At 34.1% G+C, this 24,786-nt stretch overlaps 1 protein-coding gene across 1 annotated transcript in view; it reads left to right on the top strand.

The window, feature by feature from the left end:
• The window catches only part of LOC117235778 (ras-GEF domain-containing family member 1B-like), a 237,582-nt gene extending 212,800 nt beyond the window's left edge, over positions 1 to 24,782 (top strand). The window contains exons 9-12 of the mRNA XM_033498112.1: positions 7,571 to 7,773; positions 14,649 to 14,800; positions 15,149 to 15,221; positions 15,611 to 24,782. Coding sequence (XP_033354003.1) covers positions 7,571 to 7,773; positions 14,649 to 14,800; positions 15,149 to 15,221; positions 15,611 to 15,632 — 450 coding nt within the window. The 3' untranslated portion in view covers positions 15,633 to 24,782. The remainder of the gene's footprint in view (positions 1 to 7,570; positions 7,774 to 14,648; positions 14,801 to 15,148; positions 15,222 to 15,610) is intronic.
• Positions 24,783 to 24,786: the final 4 nt, after the last annotated feature.

Here is a 24,786-nt window from a genome sequence, read left to right as displayed (position 1 = left end):
TCTCCCAGCAAATCCAAAAATCGATCTCACCTCGAAGAATCTATCCCCGAACGTAAGAGCTCGATGGCTCAGCGCCGTCAACAACCCCCAAACCCCTCCAGCATCCTCCATTTAGCCTGTAGGAGGATATTCTCTTTGCTCGTTCGAGCAACTTCCAAGTTCCGCGAGTTTCGCTTAGAAAGTCAGCGCGGAAAACTCGAAGGCAAGGATCCCCGGTGGCACTGAGGCACCGGCGTTCGTTCGAGAGAAGCCACCGATACGGCGACGTCGACGGAAGATGAACGATACCACCCCCGACGCCGGCTTAATTTACCACGGAGATAATCTGCGAGTGACGTTTCCTTCTTCCGCGGTGAAAGGAAGCTTCTGGCTTGCCTTTCGTCCCCTCAAAAAGCTAATTACGTTCGGTCGTTACGATCCAACCAACACAGATACCACTCACCCCCGTACCCTCTATTCGCGTCCATTATCACAAGGGTAAGAAAGTTTCGAGCGTTGGTCGATGCTGTTCGAAAATCTTCGACGGTAGTTATCGAATGAAAACGTGTTCGCCACGAGGAATAAGTTTCCACGCGGGGGTGACTTTGATATTAGGTGGCTAATGTTCGGGCAATTGGAATAAATTAGGTTGGCGAGGAATTGTCGTCTGTGAGAAAGAGCGTAGGAAATGAACGTAGGAATTATTAAAACTGATCGATGCTAACGAATAAAAATTGTGGCTATTGCAAATAATTTTGCATTCTTATCAATGCAAGTAAGAAAATGGAGTTTATACAGGAATAATATCTACTTTCACGTCTTAGCTTCTTTAGAAAAATTAAATTTCAAATTTAATTAGCTATATCAATCGCCACGTTTCTATGAAATGTTACAGTACGTATATAATATGGTCATTTGCTTAAATAATACATTTAATTTATTTAATATTGTAATCAATAATAAATTAGAATAATGTAATATCATAATTAATAACCAATTTAATTTATTTGGGTATTAACTGCCACGTTTCTACATGATGTAATATATAATCGTTTATTTAATTAAGTTCGTTCTGTAATTGACTATTGTCCCTTAAAAATCAATTTAAGAGATTATACGCGTTGTTATACTCGAAATAAAGGAACAGCGGGAGAAATGTAGTATCTGATGAATTTAAACGAATGCAAATAAGGGGTAAAAGTTCGAAGAAGAATCCCTGGAGTTAGGAAAAGCGTCTGGTACGATTGGATGAATTTTAAGAAAAATTTTCCTCGATTCTTGTACGCAGTTAGGTGAGATAAATTCGATCGAAACTTTGTTTTTCATGGTTATTTTGAACTTGTCCGTTGGCCGGAAGTTTCCTTTTTTTCCTCAAGACGGTTTATAAAATTCCCAACGTCGGCTTAAGTTCAACTAATGCATATTTAATATCCAACCGTACTTCGTAACTTGGCCAACTTTAGGAAACTTAATTACGCTTGATCGCGACGATTTTCCTCTCTCTGCAAGTGACTTCTTTTTACTGTTTCACACGAATAATTTTCACCCGGAACAGCACGAAATTTATTGGCTTCGCTACGTGAAAAAAGGTCCAACCTTTTAATTAAAAAATATCGACTTTGAGTAACACGAAACTCTCTCTCGCTCTCGAATCGAGCGTGATACAAGATCCAAATGAAACGAAATTAAATGATTTATTTGCGTTACTGACATCGTGCCATCAATTCGAAAAAAGGGACGAACATAAAGAAAAAATAATGTTACAAATAATGCACTTTTTAACTTGGGAAAGTTATGTACAAAATTTTTAATTGAAAAATATGTATATCTTTAAAGATCGAAACACGTTATTATACATTCTCGTAACTTTACCACTGCATATGCATTATTCTTCATAAAGCAACTCATAATTCATTCATAACACCGTAATAAACTAAAGACATTCTAGATAATATGATACTTTCCCATACGTCTTATAGATCAAGCGCATAAATAAAGTGATAAATGACATGCTATTTTAGAATTAATGAATCGTATTTTGTGTAATGAAGTGAGAATAATAATATTACAGAAGAGAAATGGGCACAAAGGTATTACATTTCACAAAGGATTTGAAAGGAGTGGCAAGAATGGAATTTCCAATTGAACAAAATTCATCGTTTTACTGTAAGCTATAACCAATTCTAGAGATTGGTGCGACTATAAAACAATAAATTTAAACAAGTAAAAGAACAGAAATAAACAATCAATTTAAACAAGTAAAAGAACAGAAATAAAAATTCTCATCGTGGTTTTCCTTATATTATTTCGTTATATCGCACAATTTCATCTTTGCGCTACTTCCCCTTCCTGTAAATTACAACCCCCTCTTACAAATAAACTCATAAATAAGCAAAATTAAATCTGCGAAAGAATCAAAATTGCATCTGTATTTGTATCTTTCCTTCTCGAATGCCTTTATTTCCTGCAATACAATATCATTTCGCGTACACTTTCAGCGGGGAAAAGTTCTCAAAATCCAGAATGGCCACGACTTTGTGTGCATTTGCAGTTTTGTCTAATTAGAATTGCCGATTTTCGAGCGGAGAGGCGAGAGCCAGCTTCTCATTTCTTTGCCGGCTGTCTCGCGGGATCACCGAGCTGAAAGCAGATTCCGCGCGTCTCGTCTACCCTCCCCTTTCAACCGCCCATTTTCCAACCCTCCGTTTCCCATCCAGTTTCAATTTACCGGATCCGCCAGGAGTCTGCCGATTCTTAGTGTTTTTTCCTCGAGAGCGGCAAGAGCATTTCCCGAGAAATCGAATCGAGTCGCGGCGAAGAAAAATGGCCTCCGCGGCGAGTAGGAAAACCCTTTCTCGTTCTCGGGATGCGGCGGGTTGCTTCCTCGATCCTTCAAGAATTTAGTCTCTCCGTGGAAGATGGAGTTCTTCCGCCACTCCACGATCCGACGCATTTCCGACTAGAACCTGAAATCTTCTGTCTGAGATAACGTTCGATGTATCATTCCCCTTCGTTAATAATTCTTGAAAATATTGGAGAAACGCTGGATTCTTGATGGATGGATAGATGGATGGATAAATGGATGGATGGATGGATGGATGGGTGGATGGATGGAAGATCATTCTAGTTCAATGTTTCTTGTTATCTGTTTAGATTGTTCTAAATGTATGATTTGTAGACTATTTTTGTACATTTACAATGCTTAGTGGGAGCATTTGCACATCACTACATTTATTATAGTATTTACATACTGATTAATTAGGTGTAAGTTTATTAAATTTCGTATCATTTAAAAATACTACTGAAAATACATTTAAAATGTATTTTAACACTATGAGAAATATATCTTAAATAATTTCTAAAAAAAGTATATATTTAGTATTTTAATATTGTGAAAATAAAATATTGAATCTGATAGCAGAATCGTTTCGTTGGAAAATGAATTGGGGAAGTACGTGTAGCCTGTATAAAAAATTTGGAGATGCAAAATGCACAGAAAGTACTGTTGACAGTAATTTCCAGCTATACTTGTATCTTTTTTGGTTGAAATTTAAACAACTTCTATAACATTGTGTCTTATAACTATGGAATACATTTTACTTACATGTGCAACAAGCGTCTGTTTTCAAAAACTTTTTATCTCGACGATACAATAATTTTGCACTTAGAAAACTTGCGGCTTAAGTAAAATTGCTTTGGAAAACTTAGATAAACTTAGACTTCCGCCATGTAGGTTGCTATCGATCCTATCTAAATATTAAGATAGTTAGAAGCTAGAGCAAAGAAAATACGAACAAGCTGTACATTCGAGAATTTTAGAAACTTCGATGTTATGAAACATACCACACTCTAAAACTGTAAATCTGTAGAAAAGTTATTTATGATTATTGTAGATCGGAAACTCCAAAGACGTATTGTCAACTTATTTGATTTTCATGAAAAAAAAATATTACTCACGTGAATATTACAGATATCGTTGGAATTCAACAATACGCGTTTCACTGCACTCCAAGTTCACAGAAGCCTGTGTTCGATAAAACAACAAACGTGGCGAAATCTAACTCTGTGCAAATTCAAAAAAGAATATTCACGCATACGATAAAATAATATCTTTCATACTTACAATTCGGAATATTGATCTACCATAGAAATTGTTTTTAACTATTTTTATCTTTATATCATACTATCATTTCCCATCATCGCGTTCGTTAACGCTTTAGGCAAGTGGAATCTTCGCAATGTACGTCAATACATCAATTTCATAGGAGAAGAAGAATAAGAAGAGAAAATATAGGAAAACACTGCGCTGTCAACGTGATATGACACGACGTGATGACGATCCTGTTCGATTTATCCTAAATCGACGCAATGGTGCTTAATTGGCCGGACCAAAAATTCCAGGGCTAAACGAAAATTCAGTTTAATTAATACGAATTAACGTGTAGCCGACGCACAACGACGATGAACGGTGAAATAGTTTCCGGTAAATTAATTCAAGCCAGTGTCGGGAATGTGTCCGCCGCGCGTTTCACGGCGAGTCCCATTTTACTCCACGATTCAACGTCAATTAAGTTTGGTTCTGCGCGATTTTCGACGATCTGATTAGCGTACGTTGTAATATTCTGCATTTTTCACATGTTAATAACTGTGAATATCTTGGAATGCTTGGATTTTGCGTAGTTGGATTGAGCCAATGAACAAACCAAAGATCAAAGGAGAAAAATATGATGCGTATATTTCTATCAATTCTCGGAATGCCATTTTATGGATAGTATTTTAATAAGACACAATCGAAAATGAAAACCACTATATCTAATACTATACGATTTCATCAACAAAAGTTAAGTTACCTTCTAGAAACTCAGAAAATTTGAACAAGAGATTCATATATACCCATACTAACAAAAAAGAAAAAAAATACAGAGTAATTGGAAAAAATGTAATTTGTTAATTATTTGTTAAAATTTTCAAAAATAGAATAGATAGTGTTTTCACGTTCTACCAAAGCTTAACTAATTTCAGTAATATTATACCGCTATACTACTAGTATAATGCCGATACGGATTCCCTTTTTAATTTCGAAGTAATAGAATATCATAGCGTGTTTGTGTGTGACGTTCACGCTTTCGACAGTTTATATTCCGGCGTCAAATTAATTATCTTGGTTTACTCGTTTTGTACTCGATAGTAATGCCATGGTTTAATTCGTTCGCTTTAAATGGAAATCCAATTGATCGTTTTTGTGCTTGCCCTTCCCGCTATTGTACACGTTGCAATCATTTTTTTTTTTTCAATTATCCTGAAATTTGTTCGGTGTTCGATTAATATCCTCGAAATGTTTTACTCGTTGTACTTTGCTAGAAAGACGTTTATTGCGACTGAATAAATATAATCGAAGATTACTGGGCAAATATGATAAGCTCGTTTTTCTTGATTTTCTGGTCTTAATATCGTTCTATAATTTGGTAATAATAAGACAATAACAAACAACTACGTTAACAAATTAACAAGAATATATAGAGGAAAGTTAGTTCGATTATAATGTAAACTTTCTACTTAGGAAGTTCTCTTCCCTACTAGATGATAGGACGGTTGTCTCGCGCCGGAAAATTGCTGCCGTCTTATGTATATCAAAGAGGAAGGATAGACAAAGGAAGATAAAGAAAGGATAGAGACAGAGAATAGGAAGAGAAAGCGAAAATTTAGAAAGTTTGTAACTGGGTCTGGTCGCCAAATGTGTAATAACGAGGGTAACCATGCACGAGCGAACCCTGGGAAAAAATTCAGAAAAAGGATAGGTAGGAAGTATTTAGAAAAGAAAAGAAAAGAAAAAGTTAGGAAGAGTTTTTTTATTTTTTGACAAGGACATGGTAACAAGATAAAATGAAGATAACATGGTACAAAGCTGCATACCTTTAAAAATAGCTGAAAAATTGGCAAAGTTTTATAGAAGTCAAAGGTGCAATTATTTAGACAAATACTATTTGAGTATCTTTGATAATGGTATATTATGGCGAATAATATTTTTAAAATTATGGAAAGGATACAAAAAATTTTAATAATATGAGCTTGATCAACCACGTAGTGAATTTTTAAACTGTTTTCCTGTAAAAGAAAAAATCACTGTAAAGTCAACTTTAACAAAACACAACTAAGACCTTTACACAATTTCCACGTACGGCGGGAGGGTGAAAGAAGACCGTGAAAGGAAACAGAGGACAAAGAAGCAAGTACATTTGCATCGCGATCATAAAGAGGTCAGATTGAAGCCATGCAACTCACGGAACAGGTAAAACCGGCGAGGTTAAAGATGACTTCAAAGGCGAACAAATTGGAGAAAGCTTGGGAAAGGGAGAAGATACCAGAAAATTAGAGAGAAAGATACAAAGGAGGGGAAAAGGTTGAAGAGAGTGGTTTAGAGAAACGAAAAGGAAGAGAGTAGGTCAAATGCATGCAGGGATGAAAAGGAAAAGGGAGGCAAAGGGGTGAGAAGCGCGGAAAGAAATCAAAGGGATAAGGAGGAAGAACAAAGGTAGGGAACGAGATCAGGAAGCGAAGGTAACTATTTGACCGTGCAAACGGTGGATAGAATTCGATATATATTGGAATGAGAAAAGGGTATCGGGTTAAAGGCAATGGGATCAGTTCGATTGCATTGTATCCAGACGGTCGAGTCAGATGCACTTATTGTCTGTCGTGAACACGTTCTATTCGTGCTTCTCTCTGGCTCGTGTGCACGCGCGATATCGTGTACAACTACGTGTAAAAAGAATCGGTCGAAAAATAAACAAATGGAACAAACAATAGGAAGGATGAATCGATTGAAAAATATTATCGATTTTCTCGCGGCGACTTTACGATTGGTTTTCGGTATATCTTGTATGTACATGTGTGGTCAATTTTTATCTTACATGGTCAAGTTTTTAGAATGTCTATAGACGACGGATTTTTATGCACATATAGAAATTTCGTCATTAGGACTAACTAACAATTAGAATGTAAAACCTCAGTGTCAATATACCGAAAAAATGAAGAAGTATGTATGTGGTAATATGTATATAATTACATTATACTGTATATAATATACAATATGTATATTAAAATATAATTATCTCTAATTCGTCTGTTATACTTATTTGAATGTATTTATAGACATTAAATGAAACAAATATTTAGAAATGTTTTGAAATATCTTAAAAAAATAATATTTTTATAGTTGATTTGACATTATCTATGTCTTTAGGGACTATACTGAAATCAAAGAAAGTCTACATGTATATAAATATATCTTGGTATTATATTGATCAAGACACTAAAACATAAATTATTATTTACAATTATAATGACCATATTAAAATTTAAAACGTAATATCGACATACTATGATGTAAGCCGGAATAAATACATTTTCCCAACTAAATATTCAACCAGATCGAATTCCAAATGACGAGCAGAAAGCAAGTTAGGTATCTACAAGATTTGCACGACCAGGAACCCGATACACATAGAGAAACTTCATCCAGTTGAACTTTGCTAAACGACTTAGCAAACGTTCTCTGCTAACGGTGACACGAAATTATTTTCTGTTACAGTGGTCAAAGGTACAGCTGGCGAAATTCTCAATTCTTGAACACCAAATGGATCCGAGCAGCAACTTTAGCAGCTATCGCAGCACCCTGAAAGCAGCGATGTGGCGTAGCGCCGGCGCTACGGACGAACGACAGAGGATCGTCGTACCCTTCTTTAGTTTGCTGGTCAAGGATCTCTATTTCCTGAATGAGGGATGCAGCAACAAGTGAGTAAAAACCTTGGACTCTAGTATTGATTATTTAAAAGCACTCGAGGAAATTTCTGGTTTCATCAAAGTTTCAGAGATTCGTTCTGATTTCCGATCCTTAAGTAATTACGATTTCGATCTCGAAACAGAAACGACCAGCTTCAGTGCTGTCTATATGATAATTTAACAGGGTGAAAGACTTGCCAACAAAAATCATCAAACCCATAAACAATTGTATACATTTTATAAAGGCACTATCTCCAATTATAATACACTTTCAATAGAAACAACAGAAGAGCAAGAAAAGATAGTAAACCTTTTGTAAATCAGATAAAAGAAGAAATATTCGAACAAATCCATTTCAACAAAAAATGACATTGAGCAATTAAGAGGTAGCAAAAGATCTTCATTACAAAGAATTAACGGTTCTAACGTCGCTCATAATTGCTTATAATTTAAAATATAATTATAATAACGTACAATTTAATATAAAATTATACAGAGTTTAATACTCAATTTAAACATTGATTAAAATTACCAAAGTACAACCTGCGAATCCTTAATTGCAACTCAATTTTCGTTTAAAACCCATTCTTCTCTCTACAGCCCTTAAATTTCAGTTTCAATTATAATCGCCTTTGATCAACGATTTTATAATTTCGCGTTTCCACACAGGAATATAAAAACTATCCTGAAAATCGTACCAGGTGGAATATTTATAAGGTAATTTAAGTTGGCGATTGACATGGATGCTGAACGTAAGCTGAGCGTTGAAACGCGATCGTCGATTTCCTGCCGGGGGCCAATACGAACTTTTTACCGAGTTCTTTTCGTTTGAAGGTTCGATAATTTTGTTCCTGCGGAGGCGATACGTTGACAGGAAGCTCGTTTTCTCGCGAAGTGCCCGACCTTTCGGTTCTTTTTGTCGGCCGTATTTATCAAGACGACGAATGTGCCGTGCCATTTCCTTCGCTTTTCTCCGCGCGAGAAACGTTCCCTCCGTCTCCCGACGTCATCCCTTCTCCCAGCTGTACGTGTAAACTTATTAAACTTGTAATAGCAAAAGTTGTTTCCTCGTAGCTTGACTGGAAGTTGTTGAAAAGAAAACAGGAAGACTCAGGGAAAGAGGGATATGTACTAGAGAAAGGAACGGAACCCTTTCCTTTTCTCGGAGTCTGCTTTTCTATTACGAACTTATAAAAAGACCTGCAAAGTGTGTGCAATTGTTTATCTATATAATAAGTGACGATATTTCTTGAAACGAGTTAATTTGAATATCCCACGTCTATTTCTTTCAGAAGATTTATTGTTTCTTTTTCTTTTTCATAGTTTCTATTGAAAGGGCGTCTTCATTAAAGCGTCGCATAAAATGTGTACAATATATGACCAGTATTTCGTAACACGTGTACGATATAGGCAGATCTAAGCGACGGAAAAATATATTGAAGGAGAATGCTTATAATGTCTGACAAATTACTGTTTAGTACTACTTACAGATTTTGTTTTACTTAAAGTGTATAGAATAAAGAAGTATTACAATTTATGGCACGTATTATTTTACTTTATTGATTTGTTTGTATATTTTTAATTCGAATGTATGAATTTTCTGAATTGATAAATTTTATTATAATTTAAAATACGCAAAGCGAATTTTCTCTTCTTGCCAAATGAAAGAGACAGGTATTTAGTAACCGAGAAATACTTGTACCATTTGATTAAATGCTATTTAATGGAATATTCAGCCGAACAATATTATCGTCAATATTTAACGTATGTCAAAGACCTCCTAAGCCTCAGACGATCAATATATATTGTCAATACAATATTGAGAACTTTACACATTGATAATGATATTGATCGTCTGAACGCTACTTAATACTACGATCAATCAAATTATGGAAACCAAATTATGGAAACGAATAAAATAAACCAACACAATATACAGTCTCCAAATATTATATACAATATTTCAGAAGTTAATATTTTTCTTCGTTTTTCTAATAATCCTTTAAAATCGTTCATTTTCCATGCCATGTAAAGATTCTAATAATCTCGGTTCACGACGATCGTTTTATGGGTCAGCTCTGATTAATCATCACAATGATGGGCATCTGAGGTAGAACGTTTTTTCGTTCAAAAAGCTCATTACACATGCGATAGCAAGGTGAAATGAAACCGTCTCTCGAAAGCGGCCACTGCGTAGCCACAAGAAGTTTCATTAGAAAAACAATTTCTATTCGAGTAGAGTGGTTCCACTACTTGAGACGATATTTACTGAATACCCGCGTGTATAATTCTCCCAGATACGCGACTACACAAAAGTTGGGATTTAATGAATTTTTCACTTATATGCAGATCAACTACATACTCTTATATATATGTAGGATTTTATATATTAAAGTGGGATTTTTTGTCAGTTTAAAAGTAGAAATATCTCACGTACATACACCTATACATGCACCTTCAGCCAGAAGTATTCATTGAGCAGTATTCTTGCTGTTCTCTGTCGAATTAACTTTAAACTGTTTCAATAATAAGATTTAAATAACTTAAGTCGTAACAATGTACTCATATAACTTATGACTCATAACAATGCGAATATAACGTTCTTATCAATTATTCATAAATTAGTTAATCATATCATTATTAATCATATCGACTGATCATTATAATTTGGAATGTGAATGCAAAAGTTTTAAAGCGTATAAACTCAAGCTTTTGGCTAGTGGTGTACACGTATACATGCGCATGCCCATTCAACGTATGTACGTTAAAATCATAACGGCGTATATTATGCCCGGAATGGCGGACGCACGGTAGAAAATTCGCGGAAAATGCGAATTCGTGCAGATAGGCAACGTCTGAACAGTACGGAAACATTTCACTGAATCGCGTACAGCAGATCGTCGTACAGAGATACGCTGGTACAAATCGCTTCAAGACGTATGTATACAGGCTACAGATAAATGTCCACGTATTATGCATTTTGTCCGGATCACATAATACGCAGATCGAGAACTGTGGCTGATATTGGCTCAGAGAAATAACGGGACGCATTGTAATGGCTTCGAAACAGTAACACATGTGCGTGGTTATTCCAGCTTTCCTTCGATTTATGGGCGATTGATTCGTATTTTATTTTGAAAGTTGTTTTATAAAAGAGACTAAAGCTTCTAACGTTACTATCATGCATTCCGTGTGCTTTGATGCACGAATATTGTGACAATTTTTTTATGTTAAACCATAAAATTATTGGGATTGAAGTTAGAGATAGACTAATTTGATAGTTAGGTCGTTTTTCAATCAGAAAAATTTCTTGCGCGAGATTGAAAATTAATAAATGGACAACTAATTTAATTAACTAATTTTACCCAGGTTAGTTTTAATTCTTATAAATTTAAAGAAACAGAGGCACAAAGTTAAGAAAAATAATTGTTGTATTATATTCTGTTTATTTAAATTCTATTATATTACCCTGATATTCTTATCTCCATATTATTACGAATACGAAATCCTCTATTATATCTCGAGCCAAAATTATTCGAAAATTTTCTATCTAAAATCCATCCACGTTGTCACGTTTCCATTGCAAACACGATCCATGTCTCAGCCATTAACGCGTTCACCCTTAATACGAAACGACTGTTCCGGCAAACCGAATCGCGTTATAGTATCAATTTCCTTAGAAAGCGGCACAGTTCCCAATACGTTCGACGGAGTTTAATAAGGGAAAAGAGCCTCCTTCCCAGCAATTATCCTTCCTTGTCGTCCGTGGACCGAATCTGTAATAGAATTTCGATCCTACATAGGACGAGGAACGAGAAAAGGGTAGACGGAGGAAGGATAGGTTTCTCGAAGGCAACGCTGGATGGATATTGACCGATCGAGGCATCCACCGGGCGAAGACGAATGGCTGCGCGTATGTAAATGTCTGTTACGTGAACGTAACGCGAACGTCGTGCAGCCGGAAGCGGGCGCCGATGCTACGCGAATTCGCACACTTCCGACCCGCACGATAAATTGCCCAAGTTCGACTCGTAATTTCACCCACGCTTTCGCGCACATGTACGTGTCTTCGCGCGTTCCCTCGTTGTATCGTCACATGCTCCATGGTTCGTCACATACAGTGTACAGTAGCTTACAAAAGTATTTCAATACCTATTTATAGAGACGTTTCATGAATGTATTATGTGTGTTATACAAAACATTTTGAAATTTCATTAGCAGTATAACGAGACACGACTCGTGATTACGTTGATAACATTTGAAATTAATCTGAAAATGTATATTATCGATTTGGGGTTAGGTTTAGGTTATCGAAAAATTTTTCAAGAAGAGATTCATGAAGTTATAGATGACAAAAGTCTTCGCAAGTATTTCTCAACTTCCGTTGCAAATTTTTCGAGTAATCTAATAGAAGTTACGAGATATTTACTGGACTATCATCCAACTTATGAATGATACTTCTTTAAACATTACGTTATTTGATAAAAATTTATAATAAAAATGCTACAAACTTTTTTGAAAGAATCCAATATACACATTTTCAAATTGATTCCAAATTTGACCAATATAATCATGACAGTCGTGCCTCGTTACAAAGCTAATGAATTTTCAAAATGTTTTATATAATGACATACCTTCATACAATATATACATAAATATTTTCCACAGTAAATGTTCAAATGTATTCCTGAACTATTGCATCTACACATACTATATCTACTAAGTAGGAAGAATTATTTCCTTCTTCAATCGAACCCGTGAATCCGGTAGATGGTTGATGAATTCTTAAAAGTTCTTTTGGAATTGGAAATTTGGTTGAGCAATAGCTGATATTACGTGCATGTATTCGAAGATTTATATTGGACATGATTTGTGGATGAATAGCGTTTTTCGTTTAGTCAAGCTTCGTGAAATTCGCGAACGGAAAATATTACTCATTTTATGTCGATAGAAGGTTTTGATAAAAAGTTTTGGTAATTTTTCTTTTAACTTTCTTTTAAAAAGTTTCTTTTCGTTGTGATTGCATTTTATTTCGTTCGAAGCTGTCTTACATGCGTTTTTTAAGATTTGTATTCGTATAATTAATACATTAAAATGGCTTTTAACAGTATCATAATGATTTTGAGGTAGTACTTTTTCGTTATGATTCATCTTCGACATGGCATTCTCTCTCTTTTTTGCTCGCTTCCTCTTTTCCCTAAGAAAGACCTTAACAAGTTCCAAGATTGTTTGCACGTAAAATTACATTGCTTTCGAAGAGTACATAAAACTTAATGGGACTACTTGGAAACTTTTTGAGACTTCCTCGCGAACTGACCACTTTGAGCCCACTTCTTGAAATTACAAAATGAAGAAGCATAGAAATACCCTCTTCAAATGAACTTTCCTTTTACCGAATAAAATATTCAGTTTCAATATTACTTTCTTACAATAAGAATACACATATCGGACGGATTATTTTAGAGATTCGTTAAATAATTAAAACGATTTTAGATCCACGTGGAACCGTGTACTTTCGTAATGCGTGGATCGACTTTCCATTATCCTTTTCTATCATACTATTATTAAATAGGAGGTAATTAGCTTTTCTTCATTTACTCAAATGAATAAAATACTTGAAAATATGTTTTAGAAGAATTACACAGATTCTAACAAGCGATAATAATAAGAAAATAAAAAATACAATTCTTAAAATTTAACAAAACTTCATCTTGATCGTAAACTACGACGACTCTTGTAATGTAATAACTTCTGTAATAAAATTGTCTGTTATATTCCTTCCCAACAATTTTCTCTGTTTCAACTTACTTCGTACCGTGCAATACGCATTAATTTCATAAAAAATTAGCGGCTATCAAAATATTGCAAAACATATCATAATAAAATACGACATATGCGAAGATGAAATAAGAAAAGTCTCGGATAGTAGCTTAAACGAGTTAAATATTTTTACAAACTCGAATGTAAATTTATTAATGATAAAATACAAATGCGAATGAGCGAATCGAAATTGACTAAGTCGGAATTAATCAAAGCGTGCATCAAACCGAAGACTGATTGATGCGTCCTAAGCCTGAAATTTATGGAGCTAACCATTAACTTAACATATCAGCGTATCTCTCACACGGGCTAATACGATCAGGATTATCCGAAATTAATTTAACAAAATAACAGGAGACCGTTATTCTGCACAGGACGGCTGACACTGTATAAACACAAGCCAACGTACATTAAAGGATGTAACGTTGGTGTTGCTATCGACCCACGATACTCTGAAGAGACCATTCTTGACCGATAGTGAAACATTCGCAAAGCGTTTGATAACAGTGAAACTTTTAATGATTACATGCGCAGATTGCTATTTAGATCCACGATACTGCGTTGAAAGTATTCTTAACCACTAGTAGAACATTGACGAGCTACTTTTCAATATCGATAAAATTTTTAATGATCATAAAGTAGATGAAATTTAATAAATTGGTTAAAAGCTTAAAAGGTTTATTATATCGAACCTCGATACTCTGATGAAAGTATTCTTCATCGCTGGTAGAACATTGACAAGGTTTTAGACGTCAATGTCGACATCAATATTAACGATTATAAAGCAGATAAAATTAGATGAACTTATTAAAAGCTTGGGAAAAAATTTTAACGAGTTTAAATTGACCTACGAGTTAAACATTTCTTAAAAATATAAATACTTTTCATTACGTTGTGCCACGTAAAAGAACAACAATTTTAAACACGATATCTACCATTAAAATAAAATATAAGAACTCTTCAAGCTTTTGATTAAAGGATTCTTAATTCATGATTTAATATTTATACATATTGTATTTTTTTATATTTATTTATACATTAATCCTGTCGTAAAACTATCGTTTCAGATTACCAAATGGACACATTAATTTCGAGAAGTTCTGGCAACTGGCGAAACAGGTGACAGAATTCATTGCTTGGAAACAAGTTGCTTGTCCATTCGAGAAGAATCCGCGTGTCATTGCTTTCCTTCAGGCGAGCCCGGTGCTGACTGAAAATGGTAAAACTTTTTAACCTGTTTTTATTCGATTCGTGTATAAGAAGAGAATTAATGAATTGAAAATACAATAGAGAACAAAAGTAATTGAATGAAACGTGAAATTGCTTTTAAATTAATCGGTAAAGAATAGAATAATATTTAAAAATAAGATATTACTTTCGAGAACTCGTATAAAATAAAATTGCATTGCTGTTACAATATTTCAGATTATTTCATTGGAAACTAAAGTAACCTTTCTTTTGTAATTAATAAAAAAAAACTATTTTTAGTTATTTAGATATTAAAAAATATTTTATTCGTTGTAAGCTTCGCCAGCATTACTCTAATTTATTTCTTTTGATAATGTAGCTTTAGCTCTGGCGTCTTTCGAGTGTGAACCACCAGACAATAATCCAGAGAAAGAACGTTACAAAGCATTGAAGTAAGTGATGTCAATTTACGTTTAACAAAAGTCTTTAAACTTTACATTTTTATCTGATACTATGCATCTAGTAAAAATTCAAAATCATAAAATTCAAAGTAGTTCTTCCAATAGTAAGTGAAATAAATAGATGAAATCTCTACTTATATTCCATCTTTTTATTTATACTCATAAAGAAAAGAATTTGCAGAAAAGAATTTGTACCCCATAACTTACAATTTAGGATAAGTTACAATTTACGTAATGATAATATTAACAAAATGTAATAGAAGAATTTTTATCGTTTTTATTTATTTAATATCTTATTCGACAAAAATCTGACATTTAATTAAAACACAGCTTTCAGTCGCACTAAATCACGTTCGTTTTCTTCAACTTCCTCTCGGCAGGTCTGAACTGAACGCTCAGTGAAAAAGAGCAATCATGCAACGCGTCGAATGGGAGCGATACTGAGATAGACGCACTCTTCTAAACTTCGTTCCAAACAATTAATCAGCCACGAATCTCTCTTACGAAAAGGGAAAACGAGCTTAAGCAAGTAACATCCAGCGAGAAAACAGCGAAAAAGAGAGAAGAACATCGAAATCGTGAACAAGAGACACCCGTACGATGACGAAACGTAAGAAAAAGAAGAAAATTCAAATTGTAGCGATTTGCTCGCGAACGACAAACGGGAAGAAGAAAAACAATGATTCATCGTAGTGATCTCGCGTCATTTAAGGACACCCTTTAAGTGTACTAAAACGATCAGTGCAATCGTCTCGACACTTTCTATAAAATGCTCTCAACTTCGAATTCCATTTCTCTTAACCACCAATTTATCAAATACTTTATTACACTTTTCAGTCGTATATTACGTAAAACAATATTATACGTATATCAATACGACTTAAATTTTATCGAAATGAAATCTCATCAGACCGAATCTTCGAATCGAATTTAGAAGATCGAAATAAATATTCGATCGTGTTCCATTCACAGTGTTGTTGCATTACATACATCGAAGCAAAGAGCGCTCTTCAAAGAAAGAGACATCATAGGTAAAAACTGCTCGAAGAGGCGACTCTAAGATTCCAAAGTTCGAACAAAGGAAACAGAGATCGATTGCACCGATTGAAATCGTCTATCGATCAAGCGTACTTCGGTATACACTGAAAACGAAGCTGATCTGTTAGTACGAACATGAAAAAAAAAAATTCATTGAACAGTATCGCGTAGCAGTAAGTATAGTTCCTAAGCCCGAGGCCGAACGAAGAATCGTTCCTCGATCGCGAAAATTTCACAATTGTGGCACAGCCTCGTGAACATTCGTTTTCGAGGAATCGTTTCGTACATTTTGGCCGACCCTTTTTGTACATAGTCCTTTTGATATACGCTAACAAAACTCCTAGGTGTGGAACAGAGGATAATGGAAAAATAATAAAAAAGAAGAAAATAGGTTCGTTCCTGTAGAGTAAGCTCGAACGTTGTCGTTTTTAAGGTTCTAGGTTACACGTTAGTAACAGACGACGGTCGTCGTGCACGTACTTAACGAACGAGAAAGACGAAGAGAGGAAAGGGAAAGATAGAGAGGAGAAACGTTTGACAAGATCAGTAAGAGAGGACACGACCCGGTAGTAACGCGCGCGGCTTTATGCCGTTTGCAGCTTTTCAAAAAGCGTTTCCATTGTCCCAATGTTGACGATGTCGTTTGGGTTTTTTCGAGTGTTCACGCGGTGACGAGCGCGAGATTACAATTTCTCTCCTTTTTTTTAAATACGTTCGTCTGTACTTTTTTCGCGAATAAAAAAATCCTCGTGTAAGAGTAAATCTTTTTTGGTCTCGGTGAACCGTTTCATTCGCGTCTACCTAATGGAGATATGTTCATTAGAATTTTTATTTTACATACATATGTATATTACCGCTGAGAAGTATCCAGATACCTGGTTATTTTCAACAGAATATATTTTAATTAGAAAATTACAGATAAATCAATGGGCGATGGTTTTATCCTTTATAATTATTATAACTACGTACAATATGCTGCGTATTAGCATAGTGCTGTAAGTCAAAATTTTAACAATCACGTGTTTTAACTTTTAAATGTATTGTCTCTTTAGTTTCATAATTAATTAAGTTCCAGTTTTATTCTCTATCATAATATACTTTCATAATTTAATGAAATACAATCAAGCTTTTATAAACTAACAGTGAACTGACTTACATCATTATGATCCTTGCTAATTGATTTTTGCAAATCGTTAAAACATATTAGTGCCATGTTTTTTAATGGATAGTTTAGATTTATGCTTTGGTGATTTCATAAAAGGTAACAAGTGCTGCTTCTAGTTACTCATATAATAATTCATCACTAATTTGTATACTTTGATTAAATTCATGCACTATTACCACAAATCGATCAAAGTATCTGGATATTTACGCACGGTGATGTAAATATTAAATCGAAGCAATTTTGGAATATCGTTAAAAGCTTAACGTTAAAAGTTTCATTTGGCTTGCGGTAATTTTAGCGGCGACGTTAACGCGTACGTCGTTTGATAGATTGATTTTTAGCTCGCTATGTATGCTGTATGTGATACATTATAAAAAGTTAATCGAAGGTTCAGCGTATCGAGAAAATTTCACTCGAGAACTCACTTTTATTTGTATATGAAAATCAAAAGGGAAAAATGTGGTAAATCTATTTCTGCCAATTCTCCGTTAGATATTAGTAGCGAAAGTTAAAGTTTAACAACATGAAAGGCTTTCCATGATGTTAAAAAAACTAAGTTTCCTTTTTCTATAAAACATTTTTTTCATGACAGAAGAGCCGGGAACCTGTAAGAATTATCTCAAGGAATATTTTGCTAAGTGAAATAAGCTTTTTAAAAATATAATTTCGAAGCTACTCTTTGAACTTGAACGGCTATTAAAAACGAGAAATATGACTTATCACGTCTTTCACCTATGGTATCCGTATATCTTCGTGTGCTTCTACAAGAATCGAAAAGTTCTTGTCTCCCTACTGAATATCAGCTGAAAAAGAAGAGAAAACGTTTGAAACGCGCGCGTCACCGTTAAAATCTAACTTCGTATTTTTGAACAAGTTTGAACAGAGTATGATCGATCTGTCCGAAATCGAGCCCAGTAATAAGGTAATGACTTTTTCTTTTCCTTTTATTTGTTCTCCGAATAAACTCGCGATACAAAAGGAAGAAACGCAGAGATAAATGGACGAACTGAGGGCGAAGGTGTTTTGAGAAAAATATAGGGACCAAGAGTTCGTTTTTTCAAGAAGGTAACCGAAAAATCGTGAATCGTGATCCAACGATCGCGATCTAAATGGAGGAAACGCAAAGGCAGACTGTCGAATTTTCCGCTCGCTAACTCGTAGCTTCGCGTACTGAGAGAAACACCTTTGCAGTCATTAGGCATTTAAGGCTAATCTAGACGATTTACGTCTAGTTATAATTACGAGCTGCGTACAACGTATCAAATAATTTGTTATTTTTATTTAAAATATCTGCAAGATATATGATGTATCTAATTATTCGCTTGATTAATTATTTTCATCGTATGTAAAAAACTGTTTCGCAGTTTAAATACTATGAAAGTACGCATTCACACGCGATAAAATGTATTTGTACATTGTTCTATTTTAATTTAATTATTTATACGAACGTATTGTACGTTTTCTTTTGCACTCCCTGCACGGCGAGTTCTTTAAGACAAGTTGAGCTTGTGTTTGAGTAAACGAACTATTTCGTAGGAGTTTTAAATAACGTATTCAGTAAATGTGTACAAATCTTTTGTTATACGTTTGTAGTATTATTTTCGTGAGTTTGTTGTATAGATATTGGGTGAAAAGTATTTAAACGAATCAGAGGCAGCTCTTCTTGCCTTCAGCTTTTAGATTGTAGTCTAGTGTATCTCTTTTTTACTGTTCCTGTGTTATTTATGCGATCGTATTATGGATGTAGAAGGAAAATTCTGTAAGTTCTAAAATTGAGGTTTTGAGAAAAATACTTTCCTTTTTTTCACAAGAAATATAAAAATTTCTATTCTATTGTTTTTCATTCTGGAAGAATGAGAAGATTACATTGAATTACAGATTGTTGTATAATTTGAAACTATGACATTCTCTTTTAAAAATACGATTATCCATCGTTATATTATATTTTATACAATTTTTCAATTTCCTACAATCTTGTATATCCTACAATTTCAAAATGAATAACTTCAATTAAAAATAAACTTAACGGATTTTTCTTAGATAGCCACGGTGTTATACAATATGCAATATTTTATTATCGCAGAATATTTTTCTATACTTATCTAACGCACGATGTTTATCCGTTTATTTATAACGAATTATCTTTAACGCTCTGTTTCGCGTCACAATAAACAGTAAACGTTTCTCGTAGGTGTTAGCACCTTCGATAAATGTATCTTGCTCGCCGTTCTCTCAGTACGAGAATCAGAAAAAGAGAAACAAACGTGTATCATATGCAACAGAGTAGCGTCGTATGTACGAGGACGAACCAGAGTCTACGCGAAGATCGCGTAATAAAGAAAGTATAATTCATTGATCGAGCCACCAAAATCGGGTATATGTTATACGCCAGACTCCTTTCTTTGGAAATCGTTTGATAAAAATCATCATAGATGTATATTCCGAGGAATTCAAACGATATTACAACAATCGTTCTAACGTAAGTTTTTAGTAACATTAGGATAATTTAATTTTGACAAAAATTATCGTACGTGTTGATGAAGGTATTAAAATATTAAAAAATGACAAAATCGATGGTGGATGTAATGAAAAAATTCTAGCTTAATATGTTGGTGGATTAATTCGATTATAGTATGTTATATTAATTTATATAACACAATTCATAAAACACTCAGTGACCAGACATAAACCAAGCCCAATTTACCCCTGAATCTAATCTAGATGTAATTCAGTCCTAACTTACACCTACCATCCAACATAATCCAGTCCATCATTCGACTTAATCGAAATGTAATTTAGATAACGAATCGATTTGATCATCCCCTTGATCTAGTTCAAATTGAACCTCTAGAACCATTAGGTGCCTGTGTAAATATCTATTTAATCTTATTTACACAATGGTCATATGAGTATATATGTATATATTTTAAACTGTGTAATACAATGTTATTTTTATCAGGAACTTTCGTATTTGTAAAAATTGTTACTATCTTTTAATACTAAAACGCTCGTATGAATCACTTATTTGACATGTAATAACGAGAAAAATAATAGACAAGTGTTTACTTAAATAATTTGTTAACGAAAGAACTAGATTACATCCACGTAAAATAGTAACTATTTAAAGTTCTAAAGTAATTCAATACTTCCATCGCAACACGTACATTCGCTATCAGAATCCATCGTTCCATTCGTAAAGTATCACAATTCATTACAAAATTCACAATTGACTTTTGCAATCCTTCTTTCACTAAAATCACGTTCAATTTTTACAAAATTTTCTTTATAAACACTTCACCACACCTGTAAATATTCACGACGATATCTCATCTCTTTCTCCATCGATTTTATAAAACTAACACAAAAGTCAACTCTACACAAAAAAAAAAACTCCATCTCAAAAAATATCGCTCAAATAAATCAAGGAATGAGTCTGGCCATCCCGAGAACGTTCTCACGTTAGAATTGTAACGAACAGTCGACAATTATCCATGCACGTTTATCATAAACCATAACACGATTAATCTGTCGAACTTATCGTAAGGAGTAAATAGTTAACGAGTGTTATCGTTGTAAGCGCATCGCGTTGTCAATATTCCAAGAGAGGAATCTCTGTAATACTACACACCCATCCGAACGATCATTAACTTGCCAAGGTCCGTGATTCACGTCGGAGACGTTCACGTGCTCCCCGAACAAAATATTATAACTAAAAATTATATGCAATTCCCTTATACGAAAGTATATGCGATACCTTCTTATACAAGGTGATTTTTTCGTTAGTTGAAAAAAATTCAAAGGCAGTGGCGCCAATCACATTGCGGATCGTACACTGTCGCGTTTTCATATTATATGTAGTATACTTATATAAGTCGTTTGTACCCTAATCTAGGATCTATGGATCCTAGAAGGTCGATATTGGGTTCCAATCACGTACACTCAGTGTTAGGACACATTTTCTTCTCTTTTTCTCAAATTTGTTTAATCGTCTATCAAGACCACTTACTCTTCTTCGACTGCTTTCACATTACTTCAGGGTAATGGCTTTCAACTTCTTATCTTTAATGAGCCAAAGGCTTAAGTCGTTACATGCATATAAAATACATACAAAATCTGATATCGCTGACATATATAAACACATATATTATATAAAAAAAAGACATTTTATTTATAATATCAATTATAAAATTGTAATCATCTTCAAACTGCTTAACGCTTTCAATGCTGCAGATCTCATCATAGTGACACGCAGTGACACTAATTGAAATATTTCAATTAAAGAAACAATTCAAATTAGGTATGCTAAGTATTAACAGTATCCTATTACGGATGGCAATCTTGCACGTTATGACTTGACCAACTAAAAAATCACCCTGCATCCTATACGTATAATAAGAAGGTACCTTTTGCTTGTATCAAGGGAGAAATGTACGATGATCTCGTTTCGGCAGCCAGACGATTCTTTTTCACAGCCGTCTCGACTGATTTCGCGTGGACTTAACTTTGATTTCACGACGAAGCGAATGGTCGTCGCGATATTTTCTAGCGATCGCTTTTTTCTACGATTTTTCTAGCACGAAAGTGACGAAGGGAAAGCGTGTTCGAAACGACGACGAGGCGAATTTTCGACGACCAGAGCCAGGGAAATCGATCGAGCGTCGTGTGAAATCGATCTTCAAACGAGAGATTAAAGGGATAATTATAAAAAGGGCGGAGAGTCTGAAACACGCTGGCACGCGTCTTTCTGCCCCGTTTTAATGAATCCGTAAGGACATTGAACTACGTAACGATTAACCCTAATAGTTGCGATTCTGTACATAAAAAGGAAAGTCGTGTATATATATATAATTATATGACACATAAACATATGCGTATATCTATGCGTTATCTAGGGTGTAAGGTTGGATAGGTCGTAACCGAATTTAATGGAGGAGCCACGGCGTGAAAAAAACGAAGGTATCACGTGAAATGTGGTTCCTTCGTGTTTTCTTCGATGCCGTCGTGCGTCGACATAGAGAATCGAGGCCTGTCGACCACGTTAATCGCCGATCGATCGATCCGAGATCGCCTAACGATACCTTCTAGTACACAAGAACTACATTCACCTTTGAATGATTGATTGATTGATTGATTGATTCGGAGAGAATACGAACACACTTGCTTACTGTCTAGTCACTAGATCGTTAGTCGGAGGTCCGTGGTCGTGTTCGCGTCGCGATTCGAAAACACGAGCACTTGTGTTACAATGTCTTAATTAAAAATTCTTTTATGACATATTTGTGATTCTACGAGTTAAGAATTTAAAATTTATGTAAAATCCTGTTTTTATTTCACTTCATTTTGGATTCCTTTTGTAGCCTCTTTGAGAAGAATTTTTACGGATCGGTAGAGGAAAGACTTTTATTTAATATTCTGTTACATATTAATTGTAATATTGCAATTTAAATTAAAAGTATACAGTCATGTTAAAGCTTAATTAAAACTGTGTATTTTGGTTTCAAAGATTTGCGCAGTTCCGAGATTAATTTACTCGGATCAGTGGTTTTCAGTGTCAGGACTTTTTGTTACATCTTTTACATCGCAGAATTTTTTATTATTTTATTTTTCTTAAATTATTTTTCAAGTACATCATGCAGGATGTATGTAAACTGTAGATGAAGTTGAGAAATGGTCGACTGTAAACCAAGAATAACGATTAATTTAATAATCCTTTTATAAGTGAGCTATTTTATGGATTTTATTTTATAAAAACTCTATCGTTACAATCGGAGAAAATTCGTGGGATATTCAAAATTGAATTTTTTAAATATTATTCAAGTACGATGATCTTAAACATCTTACTACATTTATTTATTTGTTTTCACTTGTTATTAACTTTTAAGGAAACAAACCTACATCCAAAATGTTGTTTTAATTTCCTTACATCAAGAAAATCTTTTTATTAAATAATCTTTAAATTGAAATAAGTGCCACGTTTTCTTATCGAGTCAGAACACGTATCGCGTTATGCCTAAATTAAGAGTATTCGAGTTAGAATTAACATTAAGTTTCGTGTTAAGCGTATTTTTGGTCGACATTCCCTTAATTATAAGGCGTTTATAATTGCACGATAAAGAGTTTTATGTAGGTCAGCGTGTTATTTCATTCGCCGATTTCGCTTGCGTGTAATTTTCTTTATTATATTTCCCCGTCGATTCCATCCAGAATAATCTCGTGACGATCGTTGTTCCTTTCCCAGTGAAGGGTCGAACATTTAAAAACTCAATCCTACTATAAAAAAAAGAAACAAGAAAAGAAAAAAAAATTAAAAAAAGATAGGAACAAAATCGATCGTTGCAGATTTTCATCGATCGAATTTAACGATGTTTTTTTAGATTCGATATTGAAATGAGAAAATCCATGTAACTAGTTGAACAATCGACAGCTCGATTCTCCCTTTTTTTTACCATTTACAATTCTATAGTCGAAAGTCTTTAAAATAAGAAACATACTTGTCAATATATTTAGGATATTCAATTTATACAACTGTTAGTTCGAAAGTAATCGAATTCGTAATGTATGGAGAAAATATGGAACGATGCGTGACAATTTGTCTTTGTTATCTTTTCGTTCATCAGTTGCCATTTCTTTCTATTTAAATCTATCTTGCATTAAATATCTCTAAATTTTGTATTCCCAATAGAGAATGTACAATTTTTACATTATTTTCAAATTTCATTCTATATAGTTTATTCTATAATTCAATATAAAAATCATTGTGATAAAGTTCAGTACATATACCTAATGAAAGTGGAAAAAATATTCATCATTCTAAAATTTATAATAATCGTACAGTCTTTTTTTCATTCTAGTATTTCATCAACCAATTTCCTGTGATTTCTCGATAATTATTATTTTTATCTAATTTTACAAAGACAAATATAATATACAATGGCAAGAAGCGAGAATAAATCCATACAACTGAATAACTGCCAATGTTGCAATAAAGTCAATAAAACAAGAATTGTTTATAGATGATCCAGCTGTCGATCGATCAGCCTAAGTAGATTACGTACAACGATTTCGTACTAATGTTACATAACTTTTTGCAAATCTCGTAACATAGATTACCGAAACCTTTATACCATTTTTCTTTCTGTCGTATTCGTCTCATCGTTTGTACATCGATTTTTATTATCCAAAATACGTGGAAAATTTTGGTTTCAGCGCTTTTCGTTTTCATCAAACCGAATATGTTGGGACTATTGTACATAAATAGGCTCAAACATGTAACAGCGACAAGACAACAATTACAATTATTGTAGAAACGATGATGTCTTACGAAATAAACTACAGATTAATGGACGTTTCTCC

The sequence above is a fragment of the Bombus vosnesenskii genome, unplaced genomic scaffold (genome assembly GCF_011952255.1).
Source record: "Bombus vosnesenskii isolate JDL3184/JDL3185 unplaced genomic scaffold, Bvos_JDL3184-5_v1.1 scf7180000013319, whole genome shotgun sequence".
NCBI classification, from domain to species: Eukaryota; Metazoa; Arthropoda; class Insecta; order Hymenoptera; family Apidae; genus Bombus; species Bombus vosnesenskii.
The sequence above is the reverse complement of the archived record's forward strand: the minus strand, read 5'-3'. Positions and strand labels throughout refer to the sequence as shown.